Source organism: Aspergillus versicolor (genome assembly GCF_001890125.1).
Source record: "Aspergillus versicolor CBS 583.65 unplaced genomic scaffold ASPVEscaffold_17, whole genome shotgun sequence".
Lineage (NCBI taxonomy): Eukaryota > Fungi > Ascomycota > Eurotiomycetes > Eurotiales > Aspergillaceae > Aspergillus > Aspergillus versicolor.
Window position 1 is genome coordinate 437,184 of NW_024467540.1, and position 18,439 is coordinate 455,622.

At 51.0% G+C, this 18,439-nt stretch overlaps 7 protein-coding genes across 7 annotated transcripts; 4 read left to right on the top strand and 3 right to left on the bottom strand.

Annotated features, from left to right (window-relative positions):
- Positions 1-490: 490 nt before the first annotated feature.
- Positions 491-3,517, bottom strand: ASPVEDRAFT_35062 (uncharacterized protein; the record flags this gene model as incomplete). The annotated part of the gene is made up of 11 exons (XM_040810915.1): positions 491-571; positions 620-799; positions 856-898; positions 946-962; positions 1,018-1,699; positions 1,740-1,955; positions 2,007-2,794; positions 2,850-3,224; positions 3,274-3,300; positions 3,353-3,439; positions 3,497-3,517. 11 exons carry the CDS (start codon positions 3,515-3,517, stop codon positions 491-493), a joined length of 2,517 nt encoding a protein of 838 aa, XP_040674703.1.
- Positions 3,518-4,003: 486 nt separating this feature from the next.
- Positions 4,004-4,927, top strand: ASPVEDRAFT_144869 (urease accessory protein UreD; the record flags this gene model as incomplete). Its single annotated transcript, XM_040808023.1, has 1 exon — positions 4,004-4,927. The coding sequence occupies one exon, from the start codon at positions 4,004-4,006 to the stop codon at positions 4,925-4,927; it is 924 nt and encodes a 307-aa protein (XP_040674704.1).
- A 535-nt stretch (positions 4,928-5,462) lies between these two features.
- ASPVEDRAFT_57885 (cytochrome P450) lies at positions 5,463-7,050 on the top strand (the record flags this gene model as incomplete). Its single annotated transcript, XM_040815390.1, has 2 exons — positions 5,463-6,585; positions 6,635-7,050. 2 exons carry the CDS (start codon positions 5,463-5,465, stop codon positions 7,048-7,050), a joined length of 1,539 nt encoding a protein of 512 aa, XP_040674705.1.
- A 436-nt stretch (positions 7,051-7,486) lies between these two features.
- Positions 7,487-8,733, top strand: ASPVEDRAFT_144870 (glycoside hydrolase family 88/105 protein; the record flags this gene model as incomplete). Its single annotated transcript, XM_040808024.1, has 3 exons — positions 7,487-8,105; positions 8,161-8,591; positions 8,647-8,733. The coding sequence occupies 3 exons, from the start codon at positions 7,487-7,489 to the stop codon at positions 8,731-8,733; spliced, it is 1,137 nt and encodes a 378-aa protein (XP_040674706.1).
- A 93-nt stretch (positions 8,734-8,826) lies between these two features.
- On the bottom strand, positions 8,827-11,366 carry ASPVEDRAFT_90152 (uncharacterized protein; the record flags this gene model as incomplete). Its single annotated transcript, XM_040818745.1, has 3 exons — positions 8,827-10,711; positions 10,766-11,079; positions 11,142-11,366. 3 exons carry the CDS (start codon positions 11,364-11,366, stop codon positions 8,827-8,829), a joined length of 2,424 nt encoding a protein of 807 aa, XP_040674707.1.
- A 204-nt stretch (positions 11,367-11,570) lies between these two features.
- Positions 11,571-14,206, top strand: ASPVEDRAFT_420304 (uncharacterized protein). The gene is made up of 2 exons (XM_040812487.1): positions 11,571-12,007; positions 12,070-14,206. Exons 1-2 carry the CDS (start codon positions 11,818-11,820, stop codon positions 13,932-13,934), a joined length of 2,055 nt encoding a protein of 684 aa, XP_040674708.1. The 5' UTR covers positions 11,571-11,817; the 3' UTR covers positions 13,935-14,206.
- Positions 14,207-15,380: 1,174 nt separating this feature from the next.
- On the bottom strand, positions 15,381-16,263 carry ASPVEDRAFT_420454 (uncharacterized protein). The gene is made up of 3 exons (XM_040812493.1): positions 15,798-16,263; positions 15,523-15,721; positions 15,381-15,461 (listed from the first exon to the last, which is right to left on the bottom strand). The coding sequence occupies exons 1-3, from the start codon at positions 15,979-15,981 to the stop codon at positions 15,428-15,430; spliced, it is 417 nt and encodes a 138-aa protein (XP_040674709.1). The 5' UTR covers positions 15,982-16,263; the 3' UTR covers positions 15,381-15,427.
- Between the last annotated feature and the right edge of the window lie 2,176 nt (positions 16,264-18,439).

Genomic DNA, 18,439 nt, shown 5'->3' on the forward strand with positions numbered 1-18,439 from the left:
TTGTCCATAGTTTGAGAATGGACGACCTGCCTTGCTGAGGACAAATTTGGTCCATTCCTGGGAAGATATACAACGCATAATAGCGTACTTGTTTTAAGACTTGAAAGATAATGCGCTTTATTAGACAAAGGATTGGCAGTATAAAGAGCAAGCAGGATCAGTCTCTTTAGCGAGGCTTTATTATCCCTTGGCTTGACTATATTACAATAACAATAAACCATTGTACCAGGGCTCTGTTACTTCCAGAGCGCAGACTGCAGCTTCTAATCTTCCCAGTGGTATAATCCCAGCTCTAACCAAGCACAATTCTGCAAAGGATTCTTTTTGGGAAAAGCTCATCCATGCAAGGTTTCAGCAAACCCTGTGCGTTGTTCAGGTCTGATAATTCGACGGTAAATGAGTCGATAAGGCTCGGAGTAACTAAAACAAGTCGAATGCATGGCTGAAATTCTTGTTCGTAGACATCGGTTGAAGAATTACATTTTTACTCCTAATAGATAAAGCAATGGTGCGCAAGAGGAACCTCCGTAGCAGCTCCTGCATCGCAGGCCTCCCCATCCGCAATAACCGTCTACGGAGGTTAGCACGGTACTTCATCATGAAGGGTGTGGTAACTCACAAAAGTCTCCGGGTCGACTTTCATCTCTGGTGTGGCATTGTTGAATTTCATGTCGAGCTTGGTTATCGTGCGAGTGTTTTTGACGACCTCGACATGCTTCTTCAGGTTGTACGATTTCACAGAGCCGTTTTCCAGGCCGGCCTTGGACACGAACATTATGCTGCTTGACGGGACGAGCGGCTGAACGGTGGTTAGTTCGGATCATGGTAAATGGCTTGGAATTGTGTCGGACTTACAGAGTACATTGGCCGGGCAATCATCGGCTGAACTGTAGAGATGCTGCAACTTGTCAGTATCGATCGTGGGAAAGTGCATAGGACTCTTACGAAGCATTTGGATCGCCCTAGCATCGACGTTAGCTGTGCCCTTGCATCGACTTGGAAGAGGTAAAGACTTACCATTTGAGCTGAAGCAATGAAGCCCTTTTTCAGGATTAGGAATGGCTTCGAGCCAAAGTTGGAAGGCTCCCATATCACTAAATCTGCAAATTTACCAACCTCCACACTGCCGACAACGTGACTGATTCCCTGCGCCAGGGACGGATTGATTGTGTACTTGCTAATATAGCGCTTAACTCGATGGTTATCTGCCCCGAGCGATTCATCTTCGGGAAGTCGGCCCCGCTCGATCTTGTTCTTATGCGCCAGGTTCCAGACGCGGACTATGACCTCTCCACATCGACCCATTGCCTGCGAGTCTGACGACATCATACTGATAGCACCGGTATCATGAAGAACATCCTCTGCGGCAATTGTTTCTGACCGAATTCGGCTGTCAGCAAATGAAATATCTTCAGGGATATTCTTTGAAAGGTGGTGGCAGGACATGACCATGTCCAGGTGCTCATCGACGGTATTGCAGGTATAAGGCTTGGTGGGATTGGTACTACTAGGAAGGACATTGGAATTTTGCACGAGGGAGATCATGTCGGGCGCGTGTCCACCACCGGCTCCTTCAATATGATATGCGTGCACCGTCCGTCCCTTGAATGCAGCTGCCGTGCGCTCAACGAAGCCAGATTCGTTCAAGGAGTCGGTATGGATCTGGCACTGGATGTCAAAATCCTCGCAAACACTGCCACTATTAGCTCCTGCGACTAGGGACTGTTCGCACGCCTTACCTCAAGCATGTATCTATCGCGGAAGGAGTACAACCCCAATCTTCGTGCAGTTTGAGACCAGCGACACCCGCATTGCATTGATCATAAAGGCCTGGCTTTCCGGTATCACTACCCTTTCCGATGATGCCGAAATTGACTGGCAGATGGTCTAGTGCTTGCATCATCTGCCGAATATACGTCTTGCTTGGGGTACAGTTTGCTGCAACCGTGGCCGTACTAGAGAGGTCAGAGTTGGACGTGAATAGAGCTGACAGGACAAAAGGTTACCTCGGACCAGTTCCACCTCCAAACATGGTTGTGATCCCCGACGTGAGTGCTTCGACGGTCTGCTGCGGGCAGATATAGTGAACATGTGTATCGACACCACCAGCAGTAACAATCTTGCCCTCGCCGGCAATGATGTCGGTGTTTGACCCAATGACCAAAGATGGATTCACATTATCCATAACATCAGGGTTGCCGGCCTTTCCAATTCCCACTATGACGCCGTCTTTGATTCCAATATCCGCCTTGTAAATACCGGTCCAGTCGATTACAATAGCGTTAGTCACAACAAGATCCGCACACTCGTTATCTGAACGACCCGCAGCTTGCCCAATTCCATCGCGTAGGGTCTTCCCACCCCCAAAAGTGCATTCATCTCCATGTGCAGTGTGGTCTTTTTCAATCTTGATCCACAGGTCTGTAGTACCTAGCCGGATAGAATCCCCAAGGGTTGGTCCATACATCGCAGCGTATGATAATCGGTCCATCGTGTAAGGGCCAATATCATAATCGTCAACCGGTGCATCCTCGGGGGTGTGTCGGAATCCTTCCTCTCGAAGGCGCGAAAGCACCTTGTTAGTATGTGATAGATCAATGGTTCCGGTAGCAATGCTGCTTCCACCCTTGATGGTTTTAAGACCACTGATCTGCGTCAAAGTCACGGTCTTGCTCTCGCCGGGCTCAAAGCGAGTCGACATTCCGGAGGGAATGTCAAGATGGTATCCATAAGCCTTGATGCGATCGAAATCCAGCTCTGGATTCGACTCAACGAAATGGAAATGCGATCCAACCTAGCAAGTGTCAGCACTCGGCGTTGAATCTCGAACTGAGTTTCGAATTGCATACTTGAATTGCACGGTCACCCTTATTCGTAACCCTTAGTCGAGCGCGCTTTCTTCCAGGATTAAGCGCAATCATTCCTTCTCCTGGCGATATCGCACCGGGCATCTTCAGCGACTCGTATTCCGATTCTGCATAAGATGGGAACAAGCTGTCTGGCGGAATGGGTAGGAAACTACCGTACAGCGCCTTTTCGATATCTCCATCCTCACTACTAATAGGCTGATCGACGGTAACCAGGTGCGTTCCCGTCGTGAAGGTTCCCTCGACTTGCAGCAAGGTAAGGGTTGCAACCACAGATGGAAGGACATGCCGACGGCCTAGGATTTGTTTTCCTATTGACATGAGCTCGGAGACGGTGTGCTTTCCATCGCGCATTAACTAGAACACGTGAGTAGGCTGATCTCGCTGTACATGCCCGATGACATACCTCATGCAGCACATTTGATAGCAATGCCTGTTGTACTTTCAGCTATTACCCCGGTTTCTCGTACAAATAGACCACTCACCACAGCTTCGGAATAATTTAATTTCACACCTCTTGCCAGGCGCCTCTGGGCGAGAAGGCCGGCTTGAGCGATGATAAGTTTATCCAACTACAGGTCTGTAAGCAGCTGAAGTTAAGAAGTCAAGATCCGGGGTCTCTGCCATACTTCACGAGCTATCAACTGCATTGTGGCGGATTCGAGTCGACGAGTCCCAGAACTGGCTATCAACACGATCACTTCTGGCTCCCTAGCAATTGTCTGGGATTTCAGCACGCAATGGCACTGGAATGCGAATTGAGGTCGGCGAACAGGTGCTCTGTTTTCTCGGGCGTGGGGGGAGCTGGTGATGAGGTAAACGCCGTCGAGAGTTTAAGCCGGCAAGCAGCAAATCATCGCGGGCGGTTGCCGAGATGAGGAGTCGGTGATGTCATTTTCCGGTGTCAGCTTGAAAACGGGGAAGTGTTCCAAAGCCCATTCCATCCCTTCGCCGAGCTCTGTGCCTTTTAGTTGCGCGCTGTTATGTAATTGCCGTCAGCATTCCACAAAAGCCTCGACATGGCCCTGCCGTCGCGATTGCACACGGCCCCGAATTCCAGCCGCCTGGCGATGCCTTTTATTACATGAGCCTGAACATCGCCATACCTCCAGTGGAAGGAGTATCAGTCCATCGCAATGGTCAATGCGGCGTCGCGAGAACCACAGCTCGGGATCGGCAATCTTGAAGTACACTCCTTCTGTGGCTCTTCGTCCATATCCAAGTCTTCCTCGACATATCCGCTGAAACTCGTGTCCCCGCCATGCCGACCGACTAGCCAGGCCGCACTCGCCTTCATGATGAGTTATGGAGGGGGTCTTGTCGCCGGCGACAGAGTAGAGTTAACAGTCACAGTCCAGCCCAGGGCGCGCCTAGCTCTTCTCACGCAAGGGAGCACAAAGGTGTACAAGGCGCCGTCGAGATCAATACGTTCACGCCAGGACCTCACGGTTAGATTAGATGATGGTGCAGCGTTGGTTCTATTGCCGGATCCATTGCAGCCGTTTAAAGATAGCGCGCATGAGCAATGTCAGATATTCTATGTTCGGCCTTCATCCAGTGTGCTCGTCCTGGATTGGGTTTCCGCCGGGCGGGCGGCGAGAGGAGAGGAATGGCAATTCTTTGAATGCAAGACGCGGAATGACATTTGGGCTCTCCCGGACACGGAGAAGGGATTGAAGGAGAAACTCTTGGTTCGCGATAGTCTTGTATTGAAAGATGCGTCCGCCTCTTCCCATTTTCGCGACGAGATGGATGACCTGGGCATCTTTGGCACCCTCATCATTCGGGGGCCCATGTTTCGTGCTCTTGGTGACTTTTTCCTCGCAGAATTCTCGCGCCTCCCACGCATTGGGCCGAACGGACAAAGCGTCGAAGACGATGGCTTACACTCAGACGGATATGTCAAGGCCTGGACAGCCGCCCGCATACGGGGATCTGTGGTTGTCAAGTTTGGAGCGCAGGAAGTCGATGCCGCAAGACATTGGTTGAGAGACATGCTGATGAAAGAGGGAACAGTGGCGAAGGAATTCGGCCTAAAGTCATTGCTGTGTTTACAATAATCCCTCATATCCTGGTGTCCCACTCTCTTCGTATATGAATATTTTATGCATAATGCATATAGTCCCCTTGTGTTATGCACAGCCATGTGATCGGCGACCGGGCAAACTTCCATCCGCGCGGTCCTCCCAAAAAAGGAAATTTCCTGCAATCGGGCTGTCTCTCGTCCGTCGCTCGCCAACTAATGTCATCCGATGACTCTTTGCCAGAAGATGGCTGACGGTGGCTTGTGTCCCGGGACACAGAAACCAGAAATCATTGTGAAATCGCTCTGTAATTTGCAGGTGATTTGTCTGTAGGAGCCTCGGTTGAGATGGAGGACCGCGCCAGAAACCTTCGTTGCATGGTTCAGAGGCTGGCAGGCCAGTCACAGTTTCTCGATCAACTTATACATACGATCGAGCCAATCTCACGCATTCCATTCCTTCGGTTCGAAAGTGGATCTCTGGTCAACTCCTTTGGGGCGCATCAGCCAGATATAAAGTTCTGCCTTCCAGGCGAATTCCTGCCAGCTTCGGACAGTCCATCCCAGTCGCCATGGCCCTCCTCGACCTCGTCGAAACCTATCGCCAACCTCTCGCCTTCTTAGGCGCTTTCACAGTCCTATTCTATTTCGTGTCCTGCGCCTATCAACGATGGCAGCAATATCAATTTGCCAAAGCAAACGGATGTGAGCCTGTTGTGGGGAGGTTCCAAAGCTATGATCCCTTTTTGTCGCTTGATAGGATTTATCACTTAATGAAGATGGCAAAGCAGCGCAAGTTATTGGAATCCAATGTGATGCGTTACGAGAACCTCGGCAATACCCATGTCGTCCAGCGTAGACCCGAACTGATTATGGTAACCCGCGAGCCGCAAAATGTGAAGACCATTCTTTCACTCAAGTTCGCCGATTACAGCTTGGGCAATAGGATCGATACCTTTGGTCCTCTCCTGGGACACGGCATCTTCACTACCGACGGCGAGGACTGGGCTCGGTCCCGCCAGATGATCCGGCCAAACTTCGTCAAGGAACAAGTCGCGCATCTTGAAGTCTTTGAGGAGCTCATGGATGATTTGTTTGCGTTGATTCCGACCGATGGCGGCACTGTTGATCTCCAAGACCTGTTCTTCGGTTTCACCATTGACTCTGCAACCGAATTTCTGTACGGCCATAGTGTTCACAGCTTGAAGAAGCGCCGGTCTGGAGTAGCTGATAATGAGCCTGATTTCGCAAAGGCGTTTGACTACTCACTGGCCGACATTACCAAAAGCTCCCGATTTGGCCCATTGAGATTCTTGAATCGCGATCCGAAAGCCGTGGAATCGCGCCGCATTTGTCATCAGCTGGTTGACCAGTTTGTCGACAAGGCTCTGGCAATGCGAGTGAAGTATGACGAGGAGAAGGGTACCGATGAGAAAACAGAGCGCAGGTATATGTTTCTCTATGGCTTGGCTCAGCAGACAGGTGATCGCAGGCGAATTCGCGATGAGATCATGAACGTCCTTCTAGCCGGCCGTGATACGACCGCCTCACTTCTGGGTTGCTTGTTCTTTATGCTAGCAAAGCACCCCGAAGTCTGGGCCAAGTTGCAAGAAGATATTTCCACCCTAGGAGGCCGTGCTCCGACCTATAGCCAGCTGCAGAACCTGAAGTACCTCAAATATTGTCTCAACGAGAGTAAGTGCCCAGCTGCCCTGTGTTCACATCTGCAAACTAACTTCCATAGCCCTTCGCCTTCTCCCCGTGGTTCCACTCAATGCACGGACAGCCATCAGAGACACCATCCTTCCCGTTGGTGGCGGGAAGGACGGTCAGTCGCCCGTTTTTGTGCCCAAGGGGGCTACCGTAGGGTATAGTGTCTATGCAATGCACCGCCGCAAAGACTTTTACGGCGCCGATGCCGAGGAGTTCCGACCCGAGCGCTGGGCCAATCTGCGGCCGGGTTGGGAGTATCTTCCTTTCAATGGCGGCCCTCGTATTTGTGTAGGCCAGCAATATGCCTTGACTGAGGCAGCATATGTCACAACGCGTCTTGCTCAGAGGTATTCCGTTATGGAAAGCCGTGATCCCGGGCCTTGGGAGGAAAAACTGACTTTGACTGCGTGCTCCTTCAATGGAGCGAAAGTCTCTCTGCGGCATTAGCAACTTGTCTCTGATTAGCGTAATCCCTGTTTCAATTATATGACTTGACGAATTAAATTGATAGCCTTGGCACTCGGAATCTATTACTGTGCGCCACGCCAGATGGTTTATTTCCGCCGGAGAACCCAAACGGTCTGAAGTTGAGCTTCACCGCAATGTTTATAATTCAAGACTGCATTTTGTGCTCCCCGCAATCTCCGGCTTCAAACCACCAAGCTGCCAAGCTGTCTTGAAGGTCTCAATTTTTCCGGTGCGGACGGATTTCTATCTAATTTCTCCGTCTCCAAGGGACTGGGATCGTCAGGTCTTTCCTTCATCTGGAATAGCCTCCTTGGTTAAGTATATTACCCGGAAGATATAGGCGAAAGCATGGTGAATATAAAGGCCGTGAGCTCCGCAGAGCTCAATAGCAACCCATCCACCTCCAGCCGCAACAATGGGTCTCCTATCAATTGCTAAATCTGCTCTGCTTCTGGCTACTGTGGCCAATGCAGCCAACTATACGGAGTGGCTAGCGCATTCCTTTTTCAGCAAGGGAGTCGCTTACTCCCGGAACTACGCCTACGCTGTTCTCTATACGGGTGTCGAGTACGCGTATAACAAAACCGGCGACGAGGCCTACTTCGATTATATCAAGACTCAACTCGATGGTGTTCTCAACGACGACGGCTCATTTGTCGATCCTATAACAGACACACTCTCGCTGGACGACATCCGCATTGGTCGCAACTTCCTATATCTGTGGACTGCCACCGGCGACCAGAAGTATAAGATTGCGGCGGACGGACTCCGCAAGCAGCTCGATTTCACGCCGCGCAACCAAGATGGCGGCTTCTGGCACCGAAAGCCTACCTACCCCAACCAGATGTGGCTGGATGGAATTTACATGGCGTCCAACTACTATGCACAGTACACCAGCTGGTTCCAACCGGATAACAAGACTGCCTGGGACGATATCATCCTCCAATATGACTTGATCGAGGAACATACCCGGGATAACAAAACGGGCTTACTCTTCCATGGGTATGATGCGAGCGGTGTCGCCGTTTGGGCTGGTAAGGGTTATCCTCGTAATTTCTGTTATCACTACTCATATAATCCGTGTTTTAGACCCCGTCACTGGTGCGGCGCCGCACATTTGGGACCGCGCGGTAGGGTGGTACTTTGTCTCTCTCGTTGAGGTCCTAGACTACTTCCCCAAGACTCACGCCGGCTACAAACGTACCCTTCAGCGCTTCCAGAGCCTCGCAAAGGCTATTAAGAAAAGCCAGGACGCATCTGGCGGCTGGTGGCTTATCATGGACCCTCAGTATACCAGCGATCCCAGGAACTACATCGAGAGCAGCGCTTCTGCTATGTTCACATATGCGTTACTGCGCGGTATCAGGAAGGGATTTATCCCTGCTAATGAGTATAGTGAGGTTGCACAGAGTGCTTACTCCCTTCTGGAGAATGAGTTCCTCTCGCACAATGCTAACGGAACGCTCAACTGGGAGGGAACTGTGGAGGTTGGAAGTTTGAGTTCGAATGGGTCGTATGAGGTAGGCTTTTTGTTCTTTTTTTTATTTGGCTCTTTTTGCTGACTCTCGCTCTTAGTATTACGTCTCTGTTCCGCTGGTGCAGAATGACTATAAGGGTGCTGGGCCTTTCATCTATGCAAGCTATGAGCTGGAGGCTTACTGAACCAACGCACACAATTGGAGGTGTTAATATAGGCCACCGCTAGCAGTTAGAAAGATCCATGGTATCGATCTATGCTATTAAATATGTTCTGGTCTAGATAAATGACACGAAAATCGGACTTGTAACAACCTTCTCTCCGCTCCATTCTCGACCCACGAAGTAGACAGCGCGAGTTCCTTCTGTCTGACCCTCAATCGTCACACCTCCTTGGACTCGCCGTGGCAATTCCACGTCAGGGATCGCCTCAATACGAACAAACAACTCAGCACCGCCCAGTATTTCAATTACCTTGCCTCCAGGCTTCAGGGCTTCCTCCCAGGATGCCTCAATAGTAAACGTCGGCTGAGGCTTATGCGGGTTTCCAGCAAGCGCATCACCAACCTTTACATACCCGCCGAGCGATCCAGAAACAGTCACAGTGGCCGGTTTCCTGTCGTCCTGCAAAATAACATTTACACCGTCCAGGTCCCCGCTTGTTTTGCTTGAGAATTCCACATTGTGGTTATCATTTACTCGGACATAGTCTTCCGGGTTATCCTCGAGTCCCCCAAATGGAACAATTCTCCCCGGCCGCACATCTTCCGAAAGCGTAATCTGTCCATTCCATATAGCTTCTCGGTATCGGTCGTAAAGTCTCGCCCCACCCCATGTAACTCTTAATATCTTTGCTGGTTCATTGGATTCAGACCAAAAGTGGCGACTCCAGATCAGACCTGTGGCATCGAAGGCTTCGATTGACGAAAAGCCCTTCTCGCCTAGGAAGTGATAGATCAACTCTACGGGCTTGTTTATCGGGACTTGGGTTTCGTTCCCCTGCACGACAGACCCGTCTTTAGTCGAAACAAGCCCGACGAGTCGTTGGCCTGTAGTCGCAAACGTCTGTCTGTCCCGCAAGGAATTAGCCACATCCTGACGTTGGAGTCGAGGAGCCAAAATCCCAGTCAGACCACCCCGGGCCCCAAAGACGGCTGTGCCTGGAACTCCACCTCCACATCGACCACGATGTTCATCGGAGTTCGCACAGACACCAAGCCTCCACCCCCTCCTCACGGCATCGCGCAGAAGCCATTCGAATTGACCCCAGGCACTGCCGATTTCCACCAGCCGTTCCAGCTTCGGATGATGCCAGGAAAGGTTACACCGACGACCGCCAACATGCGGGATCAGAAGGTGTGAGTCTGCATCCCTCGCGTACGTGGAGTATACTTCGTCCAGCGGCCAAGTGCCGGGAACAAGGTCCTTAGGGCCATGCTCGGACCACTCAAACGAGCGAGCGACATTGCCATGTCTGTCAAACGGGAACTCGGGCGGCTGGAGCTCTGGATCACCCAGGAAGACGACGTTGTGATCGCCTCCTGCAGCAGAGTTCCCGCACCATTCTGTGCCTGGGAAGATCACAAACTTGTCGGGCTCGTTGAGGGATTGTATGAGTTCGGTTGTGGCGTCCCACCGGTCTTTGGTGATTTGGAAGTCGTTTGCCGTGTATCCGAGGACGTCGAGTCCGGCGATCTCACGGCCGTAGGAGAAGTTGTAGCTGGATGATTCGGTGCCGACGGTGTCGTCCGAGTGGACATGGAGATCACCGAAGAGGATTTTCGGAACCAACAGGTCAGAGGACACGCTGAGGCTAGAGTAGCTGGTTGCAACAGCTGTCCCACCTTGAGCCTTCAATGTGACTTGCACCCTATAGTCACCGTCACCTTCCAGGGTAAGATCGGAGAACACAGCATTCGTCCAGCCTTGCGATGCAACGGGGCCATTTCTGTCGATAATTATCGTTGAATCTTCAGCTAAAACTTGCAGGTTGAATAAATGATCCGACAAGTCGCTCGTTATGTTCCCCCACAGATCCTCTGCGTGCGTATGGATCGCGAATGGAACATTAGGCCTGAGGATCCTCGGTGACACAGCTTGAACGCGATGAACAGGACCCGCGGTAATATTCCAGGATATGTCAGGCTGGATAGGCGCAAATCGGCTACAGAGGAATCATTAGGCTCATCAAATAGTGGATGCCTCAGAATGCACTCACGAGGTTCCAACAGGGTCAATATAGAACCTCCAGCGAAAGTCCTTCTCAACGAACGTCTGCGCTCGTGTCCCTCTGCTTCCGAATCGGCGATCACCGAGGCGAATCAAAATGCGATCTCCAGGATTCAGATAACCATCATGAATGTCGACAATGACAGCCTTCTGGAACGGCCTCTCATGGCCCTTCTGGTCAAACCGGATTCCCAGCGAGTGCACCGTGGCCGGGGCCTGCCCCGGGAACAGCCTGTTCGGTACGTATTCAGCGGTGATGTAGTTGTCTTTTGTGGGATCTGACGTCTGAAACAGCGCCCAGTCCTGAGGCCCGTCAGACTTGTGGGTTTGGTGGTCTAGTATCACAGCAGGTATGGTCTACTCACAGAGTAGAACTTGAAGGTCGCCTTGATCCATGCCCCATCTGCAAGGCCTGATGCACCAACTTCATAGTCCAGTATTATTTCTGTCCATTCGCCAGCGACGATAGATGTCACATCGCTTTTCACTCGACCAACAAATGGCAGAGTCTTGGTATACTCATACAGGCCCTCGGGGGCGAAATAGTCGCCCGCCAATTCGTGCCTCTGGCTTGCACTGAGGTATTTCATACCTAGCACCTTGAATATGAATGCTGATTATTGATTGCACGATTTCGACAATTCTGAGCAAGTCGGGGGACGGCGTCGCCTTTTCCATTAGTTTAAATTTTTGGAATAGATATGGAGAGACCCACAACGAAGCGAGCGATATTGCGCCATCATAGCAACAAATCCCAACATCGCGCGACTCATGAATCTTGTCACTAGCCTGTCAAAGATCCAGCTTCGTCCTCCAAAAGGATCCTTCTTTTTCTTCTATGAGCTCCATTCATCTTGCTAAACGGTTAAATCCTGAAACCAGATATTGCGCCATCACAATGGGGTATCTCAACATCTCAACTCATCTGTCCATTTACATAAAGATAGACAATGTTGAAAATGTTCACCCCCAAACGGGCGAGTTGTCTGCTATCCGAGTTTCTCTCTCCCACGTTCACGAGGCTCCAGCGCAGGAACCATAATGGGCCAAATACAAGGTCTCAAAAAAGCCATCCGGCACGATCCCAACATCAATCGATTCGCCAGTCTCGCCGGTTACTGTTTGCCCAGGCTGCCCAAGGCTTCAGCCAACTACCTTGCCGCAAAGGTTCCTATAACACAATGGATCACAGGGTATTCACTTGCATGGCTGTGGAGTGACCTAGTAGCAGGTGAGAAGGAGATGCAGGACGATTCCAAAAATTGAGGGCGAGTACTGACGAACGAAAAACAGGAATCACAATCGGGATCCTCCTGGTCCCTCAAAGTCTGGCTTATGCTAAAGTCGCCGAAATTCCTGCTCGGTATGGCCTCATCTCAAGCTGGCTGCCCACCTTGTTCTATACCATCATGGGCACATCCAAAGACGTGACCGCCGGTCCGACTGCTATCATGGGCCTGCTAACAGGAGAAATTGTAACGGATCTCGTGGCAGAGGGATACAGTGCTGGGGCTATCGCCAGTGCTGCAGCATTCTGGGTTGGAGTGTATTCATTGATCCTGGGGCTGTTGCGTCTCGGATTCCTGCTCGACTTCATTCCCCTCCCTGTTCTCTCAGGGTACGTCTCCGGTGCAGCAATCACCATCGTCCTTCAGCAGCTCAAAGGTCTCTTCGGCGAGGGAAAGAGTGCGGATGATACAGCTGGTGTGATCCGCGTATTCTTCCAGCGCCTGCCCAATACTAACTGGCGGGCTTTCCTCATCGCCTTGTCTGGAATAATCCTGCTGCTAGGTCTGCAGTACGTAGGTCGCAAATGGGGCAAAGCTCATCGCAGCCTCTGGTATCTATCCATCTCTCGCAACGCACTTGCCCTCATCATCTTCACCCTCATCAGCTGGGGCGTTAATAAGTCGCGCCCGAACGACCCTCTGTTCGGTATCTCCCAAGTCACTGGCGCAGGTATTATTCCTCCCCGGAAACCAGACAGCAATCTGCTTCTCAAAGTTGCGGGGCGCAGCGTGGCAGTCTTCATCGCTGCGGCGTTGGAGCACCTTGCTATCGGCAAGGCGTTCGGGCGCCGCCATGGATATGTTATTGAGCAGGACCAGGAACTCAACTATATCGGGCTGGTTAACCTCTTCGGGAGCTTTTTCACCTGCATGCCTGTTACGGGTGGGTTCTCGCGTACTGCTGTGAACTCTGAGTCTGGGGTGAAGAGTCCATTGAGTGGTCTGGGTACTACGGCCTGCGTGCTTGTCAGTATCTATAAGCTGACGGATGCGTTCTACTGGATCCCGTCGGCAACCCTCTCGGCGATTATCGTCGTTGCGGTCTGGCAAATTATTGTCCCCTTCCAGGTCTTCTGGCATTACTGGAAAACGTCTTTTGCCGACTTTGTCGGGAGCATGGTTGCATTCTGGGTGACGCTGTTTGTGGATGTTGAGATTGGTATCGCTGCGGCTGTCGGTTACAGCCTGGTCTATATATTGCTCCACCTGGCTTTTACGCAAGTGACGATGGTGACAAGGGAGAACCTATCGGAACTATACCCTCCCTACTCATCATCATCATCATTAACCAATCCCAGTACGACCTTAACATTGCCCGAGGACACAATGGTCTTCATGCTCCGGGACTCCATTTTATACCCAAATGCTGCGCGCACTGCTCTTGAGATCACGAACTATATCTATTCATACAGCTCTGGGGCGCATGAGAAGCCGTCAACCACAATGGATGGACCTCAGAACAATACCCAGGGAAAATCTACCGAGCGACTTTGGAACGACACCAAACTGCGACACATCCGCAATCTGAGGAAGGAGGCTGGCACGAGTAACAGCGAGGAGAGCTTCCTGCCCTTTGTTCGGACGGTTATTATTGACATGACTCGCGTCACGCACGTCGATACCACAGGGATGCAGGCTTTAGCGGATATCAGGTCCGCGCTGAAGGATTGGGCAGGCACCGATGCCGAGCTGACATTTGTCGGGCTGAATAATCGAGTCAAAGAGAGGTTTCGACGGGCGGAAAGCTGCTTTGACGAGTCTTCGGGTGAAGGCGAGCCGAGGGATGGGGGTTATATCGTGTTTGATGCTCTTCAAACAGCGTTGTATAGCCCACGTTCAGAGGACGTGAAGGGGACGCAGAACGAGTAGTGGGCTATATCGTAATAAAGCTATATCCTCGAAGGCATGGACAATACTACTTACAGCTAACCGTCCAAGCATTCTCCTTTTTTAGCTCTGTGCAGCTAGTTACGATGTTTTCAGCTAGCCAGTGCAGGTGGTAGTACTATTCTTGCGTCGTCCGGTACTTAGTTAGACGGTCCGACCGCAACGCAAGCCATAATTTGCCCGATTCACCCAGCCGTGGAATTAGATAGAGGCGAAACAAGATAGGGATGTGATCTCCAATGCATCTGCATGCGGCCGCCCATTTCCAGATCTTTGCAAGGCTTGCTGCTCACTGGCTGTGTTAAACCCCTTAATCGATAGATTGATAGATCTGTCTAAGGCTCCATATTTTCGCGGGTCCTGTGTTATCGTTCAAATCGTCCGGATACTCATATAAGTATTTGTTTGGCGATCGTTCTCTCCCTTCGAATCCAGAGCATTGCACCAGCAATGGGAATTCTCCAAAGAAAGATGATGTTGTGCAAATTCAAGTTGACATATATGGAACCTTAAATTCGTATCCCATATGCGATCTGTTGTTCTGTCACGGTCACCACTCAAAGCGAGCCAGAACACTCTCGGTGTCGGTGTATTCAGAGGCAACTCATACTCTCCAGCCTTGCATGGTGAGACGCGCAACACTCAAGAGCAACGAACGGTTAATCTCTTCCATTCAAGTGCTCAATCATATTTGAATACGAGGGGATATGGCTGTCGATCGCTGCTGTGAGAACACGGGCATATCAATGATAGAGAACACTAAAATATTTCCCTTTAGATATACCATGAGTACCACCCAAATATGTTATCCGGTTGTATCTGCTCGGCCAATAACCAGTCGACAATGTATCACAGCTTTCAACTATCAATCATGCGGGATCATGCATCGGGGGCGCGCCGAACCATGATCACCGCCAGGTTGAAGGTTTTAGGAAGACCTCGAAAAATTTTCGGTCCCAATCGCCAAGGCATCTAGTATCAGATGGTCGATCTATATTGCGCGAACAGTTGGGCTATGCAAGTACGTCGATTAGGCCGCATTGACCGCCAGGCTCCCTGTTCACAGATCACAACAAAGTACACTTTTCATGCAAGAGCGGCCCAGGATCGCTGAAAGTTGGAACATGAACGCCTCGTGGGCCCGCGATCTTCCATCCACGTATAGGAGGGAAGAGTTACCTTGGCTCATCGAGGTTGCTATCAACTCTGCGGAACGTCGACTCGGGGCTTGCAGGGTGAGATGTACAGTAGCCTCCACTGGAGATAGCGAGCTGCCATGGCCAGGATCTTCTGTATTCCACGTGGAATCTGATTTTCTGCTGTGTGACAGCTGGCCCAGTGGCACGCTGGTCTTCTTGTCTCCAGTATTTGAGTTTCACTAACCAATGGCGAGGACGCAGAAAGTGAGGCATAAGGTTGCTTTTTTAGATTCATATTCTTGCCCAAACGAGGCGGTGAAAGCAGTTGGATACTTATCAGTGGTTGTGACTCGGTGAGAGCATGGATGCGCTGAAGATAAAATCAATGGTGAGCGTATGTTCAAGCGTCGAGTCAATGAATGGAAACTTACAAGCTAAAGAAACCGGGTCGCAATACCCTCGGCGACCAGGGATGGCGAGCTGCAGGTATCCGCCAGTGAGACGGCAGTTTCCATGCAGGGGCTTGAGATTGGTCAAGAGAAAATAGTGCAGGAATCAAAATAAGCGTGGTATTTCGGATTGTGGAGCGTGATCGCTTCTGGCGGAATCCGTTGGTGGTTTTGAGAGGGACTGCGCGACTGTGTCAGATCACGGTGAAGGACAATCCATCTCTCAACGGCGAGACGAATCTAGATCTGCCACATACCGTATCCCTGGTCTTCCGGAAATACTGTTGCTTCGTAGATGGAGGAGGATGATGAGTTCGTTTTCGACTCGGGGACGCGATAGATCAGATCAGATCGGCGGCGGAGTTTACTCAGAGGCAGGAAGAGAGAAAGAGAGAGTGTGTGTGCAGCACACGCTAAAATAGAAACAAGTCCATCATTCATCCACTGTTCTAGGCAAATTGTAAATAGTCCAAAAACTAAGGTATCGACATGACAAAGGAGGTATCTTAAACGAGTGCCAAATGAACGCCCAAATGACCAAATCCATCAAACCCAGTCGCTAGTAAGTATCAACCATGGAGGAAACAAAGACCCTCCCAATGAAGCCCACAATGCATGCATCCACTAAATCCACCCTATTTTTCTCAACCTCCATCCATCTGAAGGCTATTGTTGGGCCTGCCGTGCCTGCTTCGCTCTCAATTCTGCTTCTCGCGCATCTTTCTCTGTGGGTAACTCCAGTTAGACTCATATATATTAAAGGTAGAAAAGAAGGGAAAGAACATACCCTTTGCTTCCTTGATCTCACGAATGGTTTTATCATGCATCCACATCAATTCAGCTTGGTACTGCGCAAGATCCTGGCTTGAGAGCTTGCTTCCAGGTTTCCCGTTAGCGTTGCTTCTATCCATGATATTTGCTATGGATGATCGTTCGCTTATGGTCAACGATGGTGAATCTTGGAAGAGATGGAACAGGGAAGCGTCACAGCGAGGATGCTAACAGGTATAGTGAATGTAAGTGTAGATTGTAGTCAAAGTCTATAGGACAGTATGCAAAAAGAAGCACAAGTATTGAGGAGGCCTGGGAAAGCCAACCCTATGTGATTATGGAAGTGCTGTCGCTTGTGGGGGGCACCAGGAGGCGGAACCAACCGAGCTTTATATATCAAGGAGCACGGCATCAGCCATTGTTGGTAATGCCCGAGATGACGGGGGGAAGATCGGTATGACCAAGAAACAAAAAACAAGACGAGTGTTCTCCCAACCAACTGGTGCACCCATGACTACCTCTTGATCAATACCAACCACATGGCAGTCTTTTTGTCCTATCCGGTGTATAGATCTTAACTATCCAAGGCAGCATCGGAGAAATCCTCTTAGTGCAGTATGCGCCGAAGAAATTAATTGACATTCGAAACATACTCTCCACCAAGAATCTTCACCGTTGTGCCACAGGATTGGCGGGGTCCCTCCTAGATAGGTTTCCAGAGGCGCAGGGAGGAAACCCGATGCCGCAGCAGCGAACACGTAGTCCCAGTTCCGTGGCTTCTGAGCCCTGTGACAGCTTACCGGGATCATAGGTATGGGTTCTATTGGTCTCTTGGACACCCCGACTCGCTGACTACGAGCGCGGATGCAAATCCGGAGGTCGGTTGTGGACGTTGTGGACGCTGGGCCATACCAAAATTGGGCAGCTATGGCCGATTCAGGCTTGCGCGGAATGTCGGAGCCGGTATGAGTGGATTGACTGATTCATGAATGGGAGCAACAGGACCCATTATCGGATGGAGATCGAAATGGGATGCAGAGAAGGAGTATGACAAGAGTTGTGGCTGAATTACCGCTGCTTTCCCACCCCGTTGGGACTCGCAAGGCTCTTTGCTTTTTCCCGGCCTTCCACCCCCGTTGCACAACCCATCGATCTCATCCTGGGCGTTCGAAATCGCTGCTGTCTCCTTTGATCTTGCCGGGTGGGTTCCTTCAGGGCCGCCATCCGCGCAGGCGATGACACGCCTAATGATCGTCGTCCAGCCCCCACTTCGCAGCAAACAACGCCCAACAATCGGCTCTGGCGGCTGCCAGCCCCGTGATCCGGATCCCTGTGTGAGAGGCCGACCAGGTCTGCCTCCTCTGTAAAGTCTGGTCGACAACTCCAAGTCCAATCTCCAATGTCGTCGTCGTCGTCCACAGCCAGACAGGATTCCGAAAATTAGCCGACCTGTGTGCTGGTCCAACAGGACGATTGCCGCCAGGTTCAACTTGGATTGTTCAACATACAACGAGTAGGCCAAGACAGGGCAATAGCCAGCAGCGGGTTCGGTGCATCAAAAATTGCAACCCTCGCATACCGTTTCTCGCGGAGTTTGACATCCTGATTCGATCTCGTGTTCCGAGCCGGCGCCTCCAGTTGGCACTCGCAACGGTGCAGAAGGAAAGGGCAAAAACAAACTAAAGGATAAGGTCGTGGAGCCGTGGAAACGATGACATCAGAGGGCGTCCTACTGGTCGGTCGGGGAGCTCGGAAATTGGCAGCCAGCTCGCCATTTCACCGCCATTTGTGGGCTTCATCGATCGCTGGAGTATCCTCCACACGCGTTTGGTCCGCTCCAAGCGAGGAACAAGTTCTGTCCTACCCGCTTGCTTTTGGTGGCCACACGATTGCTTTCATCCAAGGGCTTCTGGCGTGACTGATTCAACTGGAATCTCCTTGGCCACTGGTTGGTCTCCATGGAGATGGATAGTCGGATGATATACATGAACATCTTGGAGCCATAGAATCCCAAACTATGTTTACTTTTTATATACACAGCACCCCCACTAACTTACGCCACAGGAAAGCTCCCACGTACTCTGCGTTGATAACCAGATGCGAGGCTTCCTACTACCGTTCATCCTGA

Coding starts and splice junctions, on each gene's coding strand:
- ASPVEDRAFT_420454 (XM_040812493.1), bottom strand. CDS start 15,981: ATGAATGATGGACTTGTTTCTATTTTAGCGTGTGCTGCACACACACTC. Junction 15,722..15,797: donor TCCGGAAGACCAGGGATACG/GTATGTGGCAGA, acceptor ACAGTCGCGCAG/TCCCTCTCAAAACCACCAAC. Junction 15,462..15,522: donor CGACCCGGTTTCTTTAGCTT/GTAAGTTTCCAT, acceptor TTTTATCTTCAG/CGCATCCATGCTCTCACCGA.
- ASPVEDRAFT_420304 (XM_040812487.1), top strand. CDS start 11,818: ATGGGCCAAATACAAGGTCTCAAAAAAGCCATCCGGCACGATCCCAAC. Junction 12,008..12,069: donor GTGGAGTGACCTAGTAGCAG/GTGAGAAGGAGA, acceptor AACGAAAAACAG/GAATCACAATCGGGATCCTC.